Source organism: Protomyctophum parallelum, assembly GCF_964188405.1.
Source record: "Protomyctophum parallelum genome assembly, chromosome: 12".
Classification (NCBI taxonomy): Eukaryota; Metazoa; Chordata; class Actinopteri; order Myctophiformes; family Myctophidae; genus Protomyctophum; species Protomyctophum parallelum.
In genome coordinates, this window is record NC_139712.1 from 38,299,937 (window position 1) to 38,315,595 (window position 15,659).

Consider the following 15,659-nt stretch of genomic DNA (forward strand, 5'->3'; position numbering starts at 1 on the left):
CTACATACGTACAGGGAGAGAACTCATCCCACACACAATGAAAGGAGTGAATAGACTTCTTTTGGCCTGTGTGCAACATGTGCCATGCTCGCCGTCTCCTCACTGAACGATACGGCTGAGAGAAAAGGTGTCAACATTTGCGAGAGAAAGAGGGAGAACAGCTGTAGTGCTGAGCTATAGGAGAGAAGGACACCATGACAGAGAGTAGTGAGGAAGACACACACGGAATGTGTCAATTTCTTTAGACTATAGCAATGGACTAGAGGCAATCGTAAAGAAAACTCGGCCAGTCTGGGGAAGTAAGAGCACCTGCCATGTTTCGCCTTGTGTCGGCCATGCTGCAAAAGTAGCAGTGACCACTGACTGAATGTGTTCTTATGAATAGCATCCTTTAGTCTGAGCATGGCTTCCGTTTCTGAACCATTAGAAGTTTGGTCTGTGTCTGTCCCTCTGTGTGTCATTCAGTCTGTCAGTCATCAGTCAGACCTGTCCTTTCGTCTGCTGATGGATCCAGTCTGCGAACTTGACCAGCTGTGTGTAAACTCCGGGGCGGTTCATCCTGGCACAGCCCTCGCCCCAGCTCACGATACCCGCCAGGAACCACCGCCTGCCCCGCTCCAGGCACACCAGAGGACCCCCGGAGTCCCCCTGCACGCACGCACGCGCACGCACACACACGCACGCACACGCACACACACACACACACACACACACATGCACACACGCACACGCACACGCACACACACACACACACACACACACACACGCACACGCACACACACACACACACATTTGAACAGCGATACGATATGTATCATGATACATGGTTGACAATGCGATACATGGACGATGTTGGTTAATTATGGCGATATGATACGATATGATTCAATGATTTAAAATCGATATAGTAACTATTTTGTTAAATCTGTGTGAGAGTTTTTTAAGGGAAAATGTATGAATATGGATATAAATAAGTAACCACAAATACATAGACATTATATTTGACATATGGACAAACCCGTACCTTGACATGAACTCATGCATTTCATAGATAGATCAAGTATAGCGATGTTGAATGGAAAAGTAATTAAGCCCCTCTTTTCTTGTGTGGACCATACGTTTGATCTCTGCTTGATTGTGACTGTTCTGGTTGGAGCTACAGTATCAATTGCAGAGATAAAAAGCTTTTTGAAACTACACCATGCCTGATTGATGTCATCAGAATTGAGAACAGGGGACCAGTCAAGCTTTGTAAAGCCTCAAAAAATTGACCCACTGAGTAGCGCTTAAAGGGACACTTCACCCCTTTTGCAACCAGATCTTATTTTAATTTTGTTTAATGACTTGTTTTTAGATATTTTAGTATTTCAAAGTGTCTGTGACAGTGTCCATGACATCATGTACACTTTGAAATACTAAAATATCTAAAAACACATAATTTACCCACATAAAACCCCCCAAAAGTGTTTCTTGTCTCCCAAACATCATTAAAATAAGATCTAGTTGCAAAAGGGATGAAGTGTCCCTTTAAACTAAGGATCTGGCAGTGATTTATGGGAGTTATAAATGACTCGTTGATCTCTCCTGGAGCAGTAAAGTAAGTAAGAAAGTGGTCACTAATGCCATAGGTTAAAACATCGCTTTGAGAGATAAGATTGTGCTTTTTCGGTTTCTGAAAATGCATTTTCTGTTTAAAAAAGAGAAAATCACACTACCTTTAATTTTTTTTTAATTTTTTTATGCAGTTTACTACAATATCGTTACACCCCTACCAAATAAGTATACACACCTGACAAGCATCTACCCCTCCATTCAGGTTCCCAGCACAGAGCATCCTGGGAGTGACAGCATCGTCATACAGCTTGTTACATGTGTTTCTGCTGATGATCCTCACTGAGGCCTCTTGCAAGAGAGCTGCCAGCTCACCTAAACAAATAGCAGACAGCATACACACAGCATTAAATAACATGTACTAATGTTATACCATCATCAGCGCTTAATATTAATCGCAGGCGCACAGATGAGTGCAACCACTTTTGGTTAATTAATAATTATACAACATGGGCAAAACGTGTGCGGTTATAAACACCTTTTGTGCTGGAAGAAAGGACCCTCCATTTTGTTTACTTTTCTAGTTTATTAGGGTTAGGGTTTATTAGAGTAATTAAGGTACATTTCAGCAGCTCTCACCATCCTCCATAAGCACTCCCCAGCCAGTGACGAAGCAGCTGGTCCCCGTGCTGAAGGAATGCGTGGGCGCCGGGACGCACACGGGCTGAACCATTTCGTTGAAGAAGATGGGAACGCTGAGCTCCAGGAGGGCGATGTCGTAGTCCGAGGTGAACTGGTCGTACTGCGGGTGGATGAGGATGCGACGGACCTGCCTGGTAGCCGCTCCGTTGTTACCCGCGGTCATCACACGCATGCCCATGTATGCACGCCACGCCCGGGCATCAGAGTATCTGGAGGCAAAAAAGGCAAGGAACCTCTAACGCGTGTGGACATGAGGTGGCATTTCATTACATAACTTGTTACAGCATTACAGACAACTGATGTCAAATGTCAAAATGAAAAAAGAGGAAGAGCTTTGTGCTCAAAACTGAGCTGTTTTTTTTTAGAGTAGAGCATCTGTGATTTATTTATTCTCAGCACCTGCCCAAGCTTGGGTTGGGGATGTGCGTGTCATTTCTCTTTCTCTTTTTACAAATGTAAAAATTAACAAAGTATTACTAATTCTAAATGAATACATTTCCAATATATATATTTTTTGTTAAAAAAAATGGGGATGCATGGCATGCAGACCTGCGCATCATTAGCGGCGACTTATTATGATCACTGGTGTATTTTTCTTTTTAAAATCTCACTTAATGGAATCCGAATCCTGGAAGCAGTGTGCAGCCGAGATGAGCCAGCGGTTGGAGACAAGCGAGGCCCCACACACGTGGCCATAGCGATCCATCTGGAGGCTCACCTGCCAGGGCCACGAGCCGGCCCCCGCATCAGACCCTCCCACTATCTTAGTACGCCTCTTAGGCCTGGTACCACAACCTGGTAGGGGGGGGTAAAAGAACAGGAAGGCGGGTTAGGGGCCAAATCCTCTTTCTTCCCTAGGTAAACAGGTTTTTAGCTTGGTTTTCCTATCACCTAAATGAACGGTCACTGGTCAGGTATGCACAAAAATGTACTTCTCACCACATCGCAGCTCATCAGAGCCGTCAGAGCAGTCTTTGTTTCCGTCGCATTCAGGGTTGATCTTACTCACACACTTTCCATTGTTACATTTGTAGGTGGATGGAGTGCAGCCTTTCTGGACTAAAGAGGAAAGGATAGAGCAGGTGTAAATATATGAATATTAAATCATATCATTCTTAGTAGCTACTTCAATTTAGAGATTCCATATAATATAGTAACCGCATAAACCCTATTTATACTCAGTCTTTGCAATTTTCCGATCTACAAGCTCAAGTTGTTAGCTTGTGGCTATTTTCGTCAGAGGTTTGGTGTAGGGAAAAAAGCAGAGGCCAGGTGGAGACTCCGGTGGGACCCCAGTCAATGAAGTAGGGTGTATGTGGCTAATGTGAATTAAAAGCTTATCGGTATACCAAAGTGCTCTCCATTGGACTTTCCAATCATTGATCAATGCCTTTGACAAAGACATTGATCAGTTTGATGGCAGGAATAAAGTACAACAACCTGTTATGGTAGATGAATGAAAGAATACTCACATGCTCTTGTGCAGTTGATTTCATCACTACGGTCTTTGCAGTCTATGATGCCATCACACACTGAAGACTTTGGCAAGCACAACTTGTTGGGACACACGTGGTAGCATTTACCTGCAGAAAATACAGCAAACATAAGCATTCATCACAGACATGCTTCACGTGTGTGCCTTGTTTATGTGTAGCCTACAACTGCTTTCACGTGCGTGCTGGTGCTGTGCTTCACACATGGTGAGCTTGTAGATCGATGTACCATTTTCTACAGCTTTTGAAAGTCTTGATTTTAATTAAGTTCTTTGATGTTCTTTTATTCTTTAATCGTATGACGGCATATAAATGAGAATGTACTCACCACAGTTGCTCTCTTCACTGCTGCTGTCTCCACAGGTGTTTTGACCATGACACAGGCTGCCGTGTGGCTTGCACTGACCACTGCCACATGACACTTCTCCTGGCTTGCAGAGCGCTGTATACGAGACACACGCACGCACGCACGCACTCACACGTGCACACACACACATGCGCACGCACACACACACACAGTGTGTTTGGTTTAATTAATACCGGTAATTCATAATTTCGCAGTAGAGTTTGTAAGCACATGTACTGTGGCTAAATGTATAAAACCTGATAAAATACAGAATTGATGCCTAGATTTGTACATTACTAGTTTGATGTACTGTTACTCTACAGTACAGACTATGAGCTGCTGTTGATAGACTTACAACATCTAGATTCATCCCGGCTATCTGAGCAGTCTTTTGTACCATCACACACATTCCTCAGAGGGATACAGTGTCCATCACCACAGCGGAACTGTCGAGGACAGGCTGGAGGAGAAACACATGAAGCATGAAACAACCTTGGAACTGTTCTACTTTCTCACAGTTGCAGCAATTACCCTGAAAGCTTGAAAAGTGTGCCTCTGGGGCTGTGACCTAAAAGGCTGGTTGGAACACTGAGAGCATCTGGGAGAGGAGATTCCTCTTCCTCAATATTGAAAAGCCATTGCGGTTTGCACAATCCTCAGTAAGACTGTGCATGACTGACTGTAGTTCCGTTTTCCAGAAGGTGGGCATAACCGTTTTCCTGTTCCAGGTCAGTTTGTCATAGCTTAATTTAATTGGCTCAGAATCAGAAACATGAAGCTATGGGAAACTACCTGACTGGAACAGGACATGTTGATCCTTTTGAAAGATGGAACTACAGTTATGCACACAGTCTATTCTATTGCACCAATAAGCTGCTCAGTGGCCAACGGTAAGAATGATTTAGCAAAGTGCAGCTCCGCATGCAGCTACTTCTCAGTGCCAGCTTCGACAGCCTGTACAAAGCTGACACTGATGTGAAACAATATGACTATATTACATATATCATTGTTAGGAAGGACAGAAAATGGCCATCATTAAATGCTTATAGAGAAATGCTGTGGCTGAGATGCCCCCTAACGTGCTGTGCTATGCGCCCCCCTCCCACAAACTTGGTGCCCTGGTCCGCAGCCCCTAAAGCCAATGCACAATGGGAAAACAGGCCTTAAAAAAAACTAAGCTGGCTTGGGAATCGCAATGATGCTGCTGTGATATTTAGAGAGCGTAAGCATTTGGACTTACTGCTGTCAGGATTGAAGGCTCGGTAGAGGATATAGAAGCCCTTGTGAGTGAGTGACTCATCAGAGTGGAAGTGGAGTGAAACAGGAGAAGTGTACACACGCTTCTTGTAGCTGTCTGGCATTGGATTACATAATCTGGAAAATGAATGTGATTGGAAACTGATAAAACCCAGCGTCTTTTCCAAAAGTAAGTAAAATTGTTGGAAGTAGGTGAAAGTAGAAATTACTGATCATAGATTGTAATACACACACACACACACACACACACACACACACACACACACACACACACACACACACACACACACACACACACACACACACTTCTCATATAACGGAATAGCGAAAATAGCCAATCTACAAGCAATGTTTGCCATTTATTAACATTACAATAAAACATATTACAATCTTTATGGCAATATAATAACATGCCCAAAATAGGCACACCAGGTTGAAAGGGAATGAAAGCAAGTTATTATTTTGTGCAACATATTTAAAATTGTGGACTACCTCCAAACAGATAAGGCCTCATGCCTGATCTTTGGCTCCAGCCCCAAAGGGGGCACAGATCCGTAGACATTCGGTGGGGAAACACCACTCTGTAGACGGTCACACCTCAGTACTACTTACTTGACCCCTGCGACGTCCAGCCAGTCTTTCTCACAGCCGTCTGAGGACGCGTCTTGAATGTCCAACGTCACGATCGTCAGGGAGATCTGGTATCCTGGCACTGGCGCCTGGAACACGACACCAGACAGGAGCAGGGTTCACATGTCGGAATGTGGAGAGGCAACAGAACAAAGGTACCATCCTCTCTCTCTCTCTCTCTCTCTCTCTCTCTCTCTCTCTCTTGATCTTTATCTTTGCCTTTCACTTAATCTCTCTCTCTAGCCCTGTCTATCACTCACAACATACACTGATACATACGCCGGCGCACGCACACGCGCACATACATACACACGCACCCGCAGTGTCCAGCTGCAGTCCACATTGGGGGGGTAGTAGGATGGGTAGTAAGGCGAGGCCAGAGAGCCATTCCACGAGGAGATGGAGCCTCCACAGCCTGCAGGGGGAGACATTTCACACAGAGAAACAGGAAAGAACCCAGTTAAAAAACAACAGCAAGTCAAACTTGTTTCACATTATGCAACATATCTATCTCATTGTGTGCATGCGTGCGTGCGTGCGTGCGTGCTTGCGTGAGTGTGTGCGTGCGTGCATGCGTGTAGCAGTCACACCTGATTTGGGGATAGCCTGGAAATAGGCTTTGAAAACAGCTCCATCCCTCTGCCTACTGAAGGAGAAGGTGACCAGCATAACATTCCCAGAAGATGTTAGCTTCATGACGGGAGACAGGCCAGACGCAGGTGGGCCAGGCATACCACACCACCTGGGACAGGCAGAGACCTTCAGCTAATCGTTGATGTCGGGCAGAAACCTCCTATCTCCATAGTGTAACTTATTTGTAAATTAATGTCCTATTTGATCGTACTACAGCATCACACAAAAAGTACCAAAAGTAGCACATCTGCAAGCCTGAAACACGGCACGAAGTAGATCTGCTACTTTAGTTTAATGAATCCTGAAAAGTAACAGTTTTTGGACATATGATGTCTCCACCCGACAGCGACGGTATGCAGAGTGGTTATAGCTCGGAGGCTCATGCAAGTGGTCATTGGGTATGTCAGCAAGTGGAAAACCCAAGTCATATTCCGTTCAATTCTATCATAACTTATGAATGAATGAACTTATGAATCATAAGTAACACTGCAGGATATAGGCATGTGTCATGCCAGGTACTGAAATATTTAAAGTATCACATCCATGTTCAATAGTGGAACCTCAACCCACACAGACTCCATAGCTCCTTGTCTCAAAAATATATGAAGACCCTCCCCCATCTCCAGGCTCTACTGATCCAAAGATATGGAGACCCTCCATCCCCAGTCTCTCCACAAACCACCAAAAATGGAATAAGTGCATTTTGACACCGTATTTGCTCCACAATACGGTGTGGAGCAAATCAGGAGCAGAAATACGTAATCTGGACATCCCTATAGATGAAGGGCATGAATTGAAAAGTCCAAATACCTGGCAATGATCTTGTTCTGTAAAGGTAGCAGGAAGTCGTACGCAGACAGTTTGTGGGCAGAGCAGCCGGGCGTGGCTCCATACAGACTCAGGACGACCAGTCTCACCACGTGACCCGAGGGGACCCGCAGGCGCCACTGGTAGTACGGCTTCTTGGGGTTCACCAGACTCAGGGTGCGGTTGTGGCCAAATTTGGCGTAGAGGTCAAAGGACATAGCTACACAAGGAAAATGTTGGTTTTGTTTACGTGTCTTCTATTAGAGCAAGTGATGCACATTCAGTACACCGTGGACGAAGTGGTTTTGCAGACAAACAGTATATACAGCGATCAATGAACAAGAGCAAGAATACGTTACAATGTAGAAAAGTGCAAAGTAAAACATCTGAAGGTTTAAAAGGCATTAGTTCAGTAATGATCGGGATCAGAGCACGCGCCCCAAAATCAATCAAACTAAATAATGCATTGCAATTCATTGACAGCTTCTGATTAACTCTGCCTCATGGGATGTTCACACATCATGGCTGCAACTCTATGCATTTCAGTGTGTACACATGGTGCAGTTGAAACCGATCATCAAATGGGGACAGAAAAGTGATTTAAATTACTTTGGGTACATGGCATGGTTGTTGGCACTGGGATATTCACACACAACCATCTCCAGGGTTTATAGAGAATGGTCTGTCAGAAAAGAAAAAATAATCCAGTGAGCAAACAGTCTGTGAGAAAAATGCCTTGTTGATGCCAGAGGTCAGCGCAGAATGGCCAGACTGGTTCGAGCTGAATAGCAAAAATAACTCAAATAACCGCATCTCTGAGTGCACAACACCTCGAACCTTAGGCAGATGGATTACACAAGCAGAAGAACACATCGGGTGACACTCCTGTCAGTTCTGAACAGGAAACTGAGGCAAGACCTTTTTGACAATAGAAGATTGGGTGAGAGTGTATATCATGCTTCCCTTACCTTGGAAACCCAGCTGCCACTTCCCACTCTGGATGCTATTTGGGTTTTTAATCTTGTCTGTCTTGTCATCCGAGTCAAAGTCATCAGAGTCCAAACCTACAGAGGCACATGAGACATGTCTTCATATACATAAAAATGTTATGCAAGTTCTACCTATACAAAAACATTTACAACATTGTTATTGTGTGTGTGTGTGTGTGTGTGTGTGTGTGTGTGTGTGTGTGTGTGTGTGTGTGTGTGTGTGTGTGTGTTTGAGCGCTCGTGCATACATATTTATGTGTGAAAACATTTATAAAAACGATTGTGTTAAAGTGTTAAATACCGGTATCTCTATATTCCCATATAGTAATCATTGTTATAGATATAGACAGCAGCAAGGGTCTTCCTGTCGCTCCTCTTCAGTAAAACAGAAAATACATTTTCAGGTTGGGATACCAATTTTATCCAATCAGGAGGAGAGCGAACTGGTACAGGATAAACAAGTGAAAATGGAAGAGATTAAACAAATAAATGAGCAGACAAAAGTTTAAACTTATACAAGAGTTCACTCTCCGGCTTCAATTAAATTAATGTCCCACCTGAAAATGTAACGTTTACCAACAGACTCAATGTTTTTTAAATAATCTTTAGAAAGTATGCTCATGAACATGTGCGACTTTAGTTAAATTATGCACATAATAATTTAGATGCTGCATGGGTTCACAGGAACTCTTCTAAGAAGACACAATTTTGAGCACACATGCTCAAAATTCTCCCTTAATATTTTTAAACTACTAGTTGGGCACTGGCCTAATTGGAACGATGCAAGTTGGAAATGAATGCCCCACCCAGTTATTATGTCCGTGTCCCTTTCATGCCCATATATGGAATTATTTGTCAGACATGCCCAAATGTGGAGTCAATGCAGATGTCAGAACAGGCCAGCTCCATAGATCTAGGAGTGATCAGGTGTGATCAATTGGCTAATTTGGGCCCTGTCCAGAGCCTGGGCCGAGGCTTTTGTGCCACTGTGCCAGTGTGATGTCAGAACAGGCCAGCTCCATATATGGAGACATAATTTGATCCCTGTCCAGAGCCCGGGCAGAGGCTTTTGTGCTGGTTCTGGACAACGGTGTATCCGACGGACCTCGAGGTCTCTCATTCCCACGAATGTACTGTAGATCCAATTCAGACTCAGCGGTGTAAAGTAACAAAGTACATTTACTAGTACTTAAGTAAAGTAAAAAAAAGTTTTGGGTATGTCCCTTAGCAGCATATGACGTCGGTCATATGCTGGCACGAAGCAGACCGTGCAGGTTGCTGAGTTTAGATCCTCTACTTCAGCCCTATACATTTCAGCCCGATACAGCCCTATACATTTCAGGCATTTGAAAATATTTGTATACATGTGAAAACTAGTGAAATGGAACATTAGTTATTTACTTATTTAACTACTACTAATTGTTACCTACTTTCTTAATACCTATTTTCTTTGCTACCTATTTTCTTGTGTAGTTGTATTTGTAACAAATATATGGGCCACTCTACCGAGCCAGCTGAACAGGTCCATGTCTCTGTTCATGTAGTATCGCTGCTCGTTACGGCTGTCCAGCAGCTTGTTGGTGCCCGGGAGTCTCCGCTGCAGCCGCTCGGGACCCCGCCTCCCGATCTCCATGGCAACGTCGTCCGGGGCGGAGAATTTACTCCAGTAGAAGACGTTGAGGCCCTGCTGTGTTCCTTCACTGTCACACAAATGGTTTACAATGTTGCTATTCTAAAGGGCCTGTTACACTTGGTTGTGTGCCAGCGTCGCGCACCATAAATAGCTGATATGCAAGCTCACAACACGGCGCGTTGTGAGCTTCTACATCGGCTATTTTTGGTGACAGTGTATTGTAGGCTACTGCATTGTATCTGGGCGGGCTATTATGATCTTTATGAGTAGAAACTGGATGGTCACACTATACAATCCTGACTGAGTGTTCATAAAAGAAAATTGTTGTTACGCTCTGAGTTAAATCGACTCTCAAGATTGTGTTTTTGCATAATTTAGTTATTTTAGACTTACCTGAAGGCGATAATTCCTGAGTGTAGGTAATAGGAGCTCCAAGGGGAAGACTCATAGAGTTGTGAGAACTGTTTTTCAGAGGGCAGAGAGAGGAGGAATCAGTCAGGGCAATGGCACATTTGCACACTTTGACACAATGGATGCTACACCATGACATGGCTTGTGAGGTAACTTCACTCGGACGGCACTGGCTCGAGTGTCATAGTGGCATGGCTGCTTGGGAATCAGAAAGTTTCCGGTTCGATCCCTGGCTCCCCATCGGTTAGTGTTGAAGTGTCGTTGGGAAAGACACTAAACCCCAGCAGTTTAGTGCCTTGCATGGTCACCTCCGCCATCAGTGTTTGATTTTGTGTGTGAATGAGTGAATGTAATGCATTGTAAAACACTTTAAGAATGCACCATTTACCTTTTACTTCACCTTTTATGACACACAGGCGCACATGGTGGTTGAGTTATTTTGTGTGAGAGAATCCAATGTAATATCTGTGTGTATATTAGTATACAGTATACCCATGTGTGCATGAGGCCAGTAAAATCCTCAGTTTCAGTTTAACTCAGTCAGGACACAAATGGTCGGGTCCATTTTTACACTCTCAGAGTTAAACTGACACTAAGGATTTTGTGCAGCACAGAGGTCCTTTGTGTCCCTCTCACCTGCCAGCCTTGTAGAAGCAGACCCTGGGTGGTATGGGGCTGCTGGCCCTGGGTTCACCTGCTCTATAATGAACAGATGGCCATGCAGATACTGTGACCACCTGACTAGCCCACTGACTAACCCACAGGGCTGATTACTAGGAAATTAGAGTAAATTGCTGAAGAGAGGGGAAACGTTCACCCATTATCAATCAAGCGTGTCCTATGTAATCAACCTGATCATATATAGGATATGTGCACTGTGCAGCTCCTGGCCTTTATTCTTGTTGCCGTCCAGTGGACTCCATCCAGGCCCTTCGTGTCTCTTTCCACCATCCCAGAGTAATATAGTAAGAGAGGGGCGACACTAGCGTTGACTCCCATTGTAACAATGGAATGCGGAAGTGCTCATTCTATCTCAATGGGATAGTTCCAGCCATAGGAGCAATGTTTGGAACTATAGCCCATAGGCACCCGCTTTGCGGCGAGATCAAAGCGTGTCGCTACTCTCCTACTCTACACTCTGCACCATCCTTCCCCACAGTGCCCCGTCTCTCTCAACCCCTGCCTGGAGTTGTGGTTGTCTCTCCCTCTGCATGGAAGGGCACAGAGTGGCTGATTGTGTGAAAGGCGACACAGACAATGTTTTTATTGAGGGGCTGCTCGTCCTCTCACTCTCGCTGCCTGCATGGGCCTTCGGCAGGGCTCACAAATGCCAGGCTTGTCTTCGGCCCTGAAAGGGCCCTGTCTCTGGGGGTCCCGGGACTCACGCACACACTGGACCGGGGTCCTGTTACAGCAGCTTTACATTTAACACCACCAGAGAGAGGGAGAAGGAGAGGAGAGAGAGGGAGAGGAGAGAGAGATTGAGAGAGAGAGAGGGGGGGAGGGAGAGGAGAGAGAGGAAGAGAGAGGGGGAGAGGGAGAGGAGAGAGACGCTTCAATGGAAGAAAGAGGAAAAAAGAGGACAGAAAGGACACCACTAAAAATAATACAAATTCAAAGAGAAACACTTGGATAGAGAATAAAGCGTGTGCAGAGGGCTGCCGCGCTTTGCCAATGCGAAAGGTGAAAAAGACAACAACAAGTAGGTTGCTGTAGGGAGCCAGCTGGTCACAGACATCATCAGCATCAAGATCAGTTTGAGCCAGGAATAGGAAGGGTCAAGCAGCACTCAAGAATGGGCTTTCAGGGAAGACACAGCGAGGCGACAATCACTCGCTTGCTGCTCCACTTACATAATGGTTCAAAGCCTGAGCCTGTCGGCGGAACTCTGGCGAGGTGGAGTTAGCCAGGTCCAATGAGAAGTTTAAGCTGGGGAACTCTATGCTGCCGCCAAGGTAGAACACTGAGGGAGGCGGAGCTTTAAAAAAACAACAAGGGATTTTAGACATATGAGGTATAGGAGTTGTACGGTGGTCAGAATGTTTCTAAACAGGTTTTGAAGTCCTTTATGGTGGATATGAGGACACATCGCTGACCAACACAGATAACACTGTACTCACATGTTAAGAAGTGTAGAGTCAGTGCAACTGCAGCGGTGAAAGGGAAGAAGGGCAGGATACCTAACGTCCACCTCCTCCATGAACCACAGGGTGGTGCTCGGGCCACCTCCACCTTCTCATCCGCCTGAACCTCAAGCTTCATGGGGTGGCTCTGGGATTGGGTGGGCGCCTTTAAGACCCCCTCTCCCTTCCAGAGACAAACACAACTCACACATCATACTACTACTCTAAGCTTCTCTTATGGGATCTCTTTACAGTGTGACTACAGAACAAGATGAATAAAGAACAAATGTGGAAAGCTAATTGACCTTTGTACAAAATCTATGCACTTAATCTATCCTAACGGAGCGCGCATACTTAAGCGCCACTGATTTATTGAGAGCAACGGCGAACATCTTTTCAGCTGAAAGGTTCTTCTAAAACATTTAACGGTTGGCAAAATTCCCCTGGGGAGAACACAAAGCGTGGCAAGAGGGGTCTGCTTTCCCACGGCCCGGCGCTCTGGTGTCAGCACTCCATCAAGTAGCACACTCTGACATGGACATTCATGAGAAAGAGAACCAGATACCCATAGAGACGGATTTTACAATTAAGATGAGCCATGGCTGAGTGGACTAAGCTGATGAACTGCCGAGATCGTTCAGCCTCCTGCCTCTGATCAGGGGAAATCCCTGGTCTATCAAAAACCGAGGGTGGAAAAACTCTATATGCTTTTTAAATGATATAGCCAAACCTGGCATAGACATAATATATTACTTGCGATGAGCGATGGTCTGTTTCTAATTTTCTCTTTGTCCTGGGATCAGACAGATGAAAAAAAGCGAGAGGCTACTGAAGTCATGTCTCTTACCTGTGCAGCAGGCAGGCTGGCAGCAGAACAAATATGTCCATGGCCACAGACGCTGTAAACTTCGCAGGTTTTGCTTTTGGGGTGAGTCCTCATGGCACAGTCCCGTTAAGCTCCGGAGAGGTGATATACAACAATACCTCAGGCATAGAAATGATGGAGAGAGGAAACCCCTAAGCTATCGCTGCTTTGAAAAAGTGCAGAAACCCGACCTGAGCGGCTCGGACGCGGCGGGCATTCACTGCACTGCCGTATACCTGGACGGCAGGTGTCACACGGAGCCCCACAATGCAGTGCGGGACAATGGGTCCACTATGAAAGTGTACAATCCACTCAAGCATCCGTGCGACAGATATTTGTGGGCAAACGTCCCCCGTTGTGTATGTGGAGGAAAGTTGGTCGGACAAAAGAATGTTTTGAGAGGAACGTGCGCAAGGCATCCGGATAATGGCGACTTGGCGGACATGCCCTTGGATCTTCCACAGGGGTACAAAATAAGCTACAGTAGACTGGCAATAAGCGTACAATTATTTTTTGGATGATTGATACAGGAGATAAAATGGTCTCACTGGCAGTCTCAGTCATGGGAGAGAAAACAGAAGTAGTAAAGTGGCATTGCAGTATGAGTTGTAGGGGAGTGGTATATTAGAATTTAAATCCTTCATGTAATTTTTTATTTTTCAATCAGGTTTTATTTTTGTGCATCAAGATCTCAAACTACTTTACACTTTTCATCTGATCTGCGGTAATAATACAATAATGATAAAAACGTACACAGTGTACAATGGAAACCTAACACAGCTTTTACGAGAGTCCGTAATCAGCAGTACAACACCTGTTGACAGTGTGTGAATGGGATGAAATACTGGAGGTCGTATGTCAGGTGACATGATTGTGGATCCAGGACGTGAACTTGCTGACCTTGGTGTAGACCCCGGGCAGGTTAGGTCTGCCACAGCCCGCCCCCCAACTAACGATGCCAATCAGGAACCAGCGTCCCTCGCCTGGCGCCCGGCATGACAATGGACCCCCCGAGTCTCCCTGGGAAGGCACACACACATACACACATTTCAGCTTTTGGTAAACAGTTGAACTGATGGTACATTTTATTATCTGTTTATACAAACAAATTTGCCCGCATATATGTAATGTAAGTAGAACCAGAGTAATCTAGTAAGAGAGTAATGACTGCGGAAGTGCTCATTCTATCTCAATGGAATAGTTCGAAACTATCGCCCATAGGTACCCGCTTTGCGGCGAGATCAAAGCGTGTCACCACTCTCTTATACTCTGGGTAGAACTAAGAGAACAGTGATGTGCTGTAAAATTCTGGATTTGTTTCCATACAATACAGTCAGTTTCAGATACGGTTCTCAGAACTTCATTTGGGCCCTGGCTCAGGAGGAGTAAAACTTAAATAAAATAAAATAAATAAAATAAATAAAATAAATAAAATAAATAAAATAAATAAAATAAATAAAATAAATAAAATAAATAAAATAAATAAAATAAATAAAATAAATAAAATAAATAAAATAAATAAAATAAATAAAATAAATAAAATAAATAAAATAAATAAAATAAATAAAATAAATAAAATAAATAAAATAAATAAAATAAATAAAATAGCTATTCTACAAGCTCACAATGCTTGTAGATCAGCTGTTTTCATTTTTCCTGAGATTTCTTTAAATGACCGCCCCTCAGGGGCGTTTCTGGTTGTACTGGAAACACAAACAAAAGGCTGTGGCAAAGTTTCAGGTTCAGAAAGATTCTGAGTTACCCTTCTTCCAATATTAAAAAAGGGTTAGTTCCGAAGGAAACTGTAGGAAAACACTTGGGCATAAAGGGGACATGGACTGACAGATACAGAGATCTCCATATATGGGTATATCAGTCAGATCTGTGGTGGGACGTAGGTGTGAGGGGCGGCAGTGACTCTAGTAGTCGAAAAGAGACATTAGTTACAGTGTCACGGTATTAAAACATATGATTAGTCTGACGTAGTTGTACTCCTACCTTACAGGCGTCCTGCTCTCCTGTGGGGACCCCAGCACACAGCATACGTGGTGAGATGGGGCCGTACCTCTTCTTACATTCACTCTGGCTCAGTATGGACACCTCTGCTTTCTGGAGCACCGTAGGCAGGACTTTGTCTGCGGGAGGGGAAGAGAGCGGACAATAATGTTTGTAGGATTACCCTGAAAAAGAATGGCCTGACCTGTAGATTTACTGTACAT

General features: G+C 44.5%; 1 protein-coding gene across 1 annotated transcript in view; it reads right to left on the reverse strand.

Annotated features, from left to right (window-relative positions):
• Window positions 1–225: 225 nt before the first annotated feature.
• The window catches only part of LOC310867667 (transmembrane protease serine 9), a gene marked incomplete at its 5' end in the record, with an annotated part of 24,520 nt that continues 9,086 nt past the window's right edge, over window positions 226–15,659 (reverse strand). Inside the window, 22 exons of the mRNA XM_083777786.1 lie at window positions 226–648; window positions 1,790–1,926; window positions 2,191–2,462; window positions 2,865–3,048; window positions 3,193–3,312; window positions 3,726–3,836; window positions 4,075–4,188; window positions 4,448–4,552; window positions 5,333–5,466; window positions 5,962–6,068; window positions 6,297–6,394; window positions 6,570–6,721; window positions 7,423–7,639; window positions 8,388–8,483; window positions 9,915–10,108; window positions 10,435–10,502; window positions 12,306–12,430; window positions 12,573–12,759; window positions 13,423–13,527; window positions 13,632–13,676; window positions 14,308–14,460; window positions 15,439–15,575. Of these exons, the coding sequence (XP_083633912.1) occupies window positions 481–648; window positions 1,790–1,926; window positions 2,191–2,462; window positions 2,865–3,048; window positions 3,193–3,312; window positions 3,726–3,836; window positions 4,075–4,188; window positions 4,448–4,552; window positions 5,333–5,466; window positions 5,962–6,068; window positions 6,297–6,394; window positions 6,570–6,721; window positions 7,423–7,639; window positions 8,388–8,483; window positions 9,915–10,108; window positions 10,435–10,502; window positions 12,306–12,430; window positions 12,573–12,759; window positions 13,423–13,527; window positions 13,632–13,676; window positions 14,308–14,460; window positions 15,439–15,575 (3,029 nt within the window). The 3' untranslated portion in view covers window positions 226–480. The remainder of the gene's footprint in view (window positions 649–1,789; window positions 1,927–2,190; window positions 2,463–2,864; window positions 3,049–3,192; window positions 3,313–3,725; window positions 3,837–4,074; window positions 4,189–4,447; window positions 4,553–5,332; window positions 5,467–5,961; window positions 6,069–6,296; window positions 6,395–6,569; window positions 6,722–7,422; window positions 7,640–8,387; window positions 8,484–9,914; window positions 10,109–10,434; window positions 10,503–12,305; window positions 12,431–12,572; window positions 12,760–13,422; window positions 13,528–13,631; window positions 13,677–14,307; window positions 14,461–15,438; window positions 15,576–15,659) is intronic.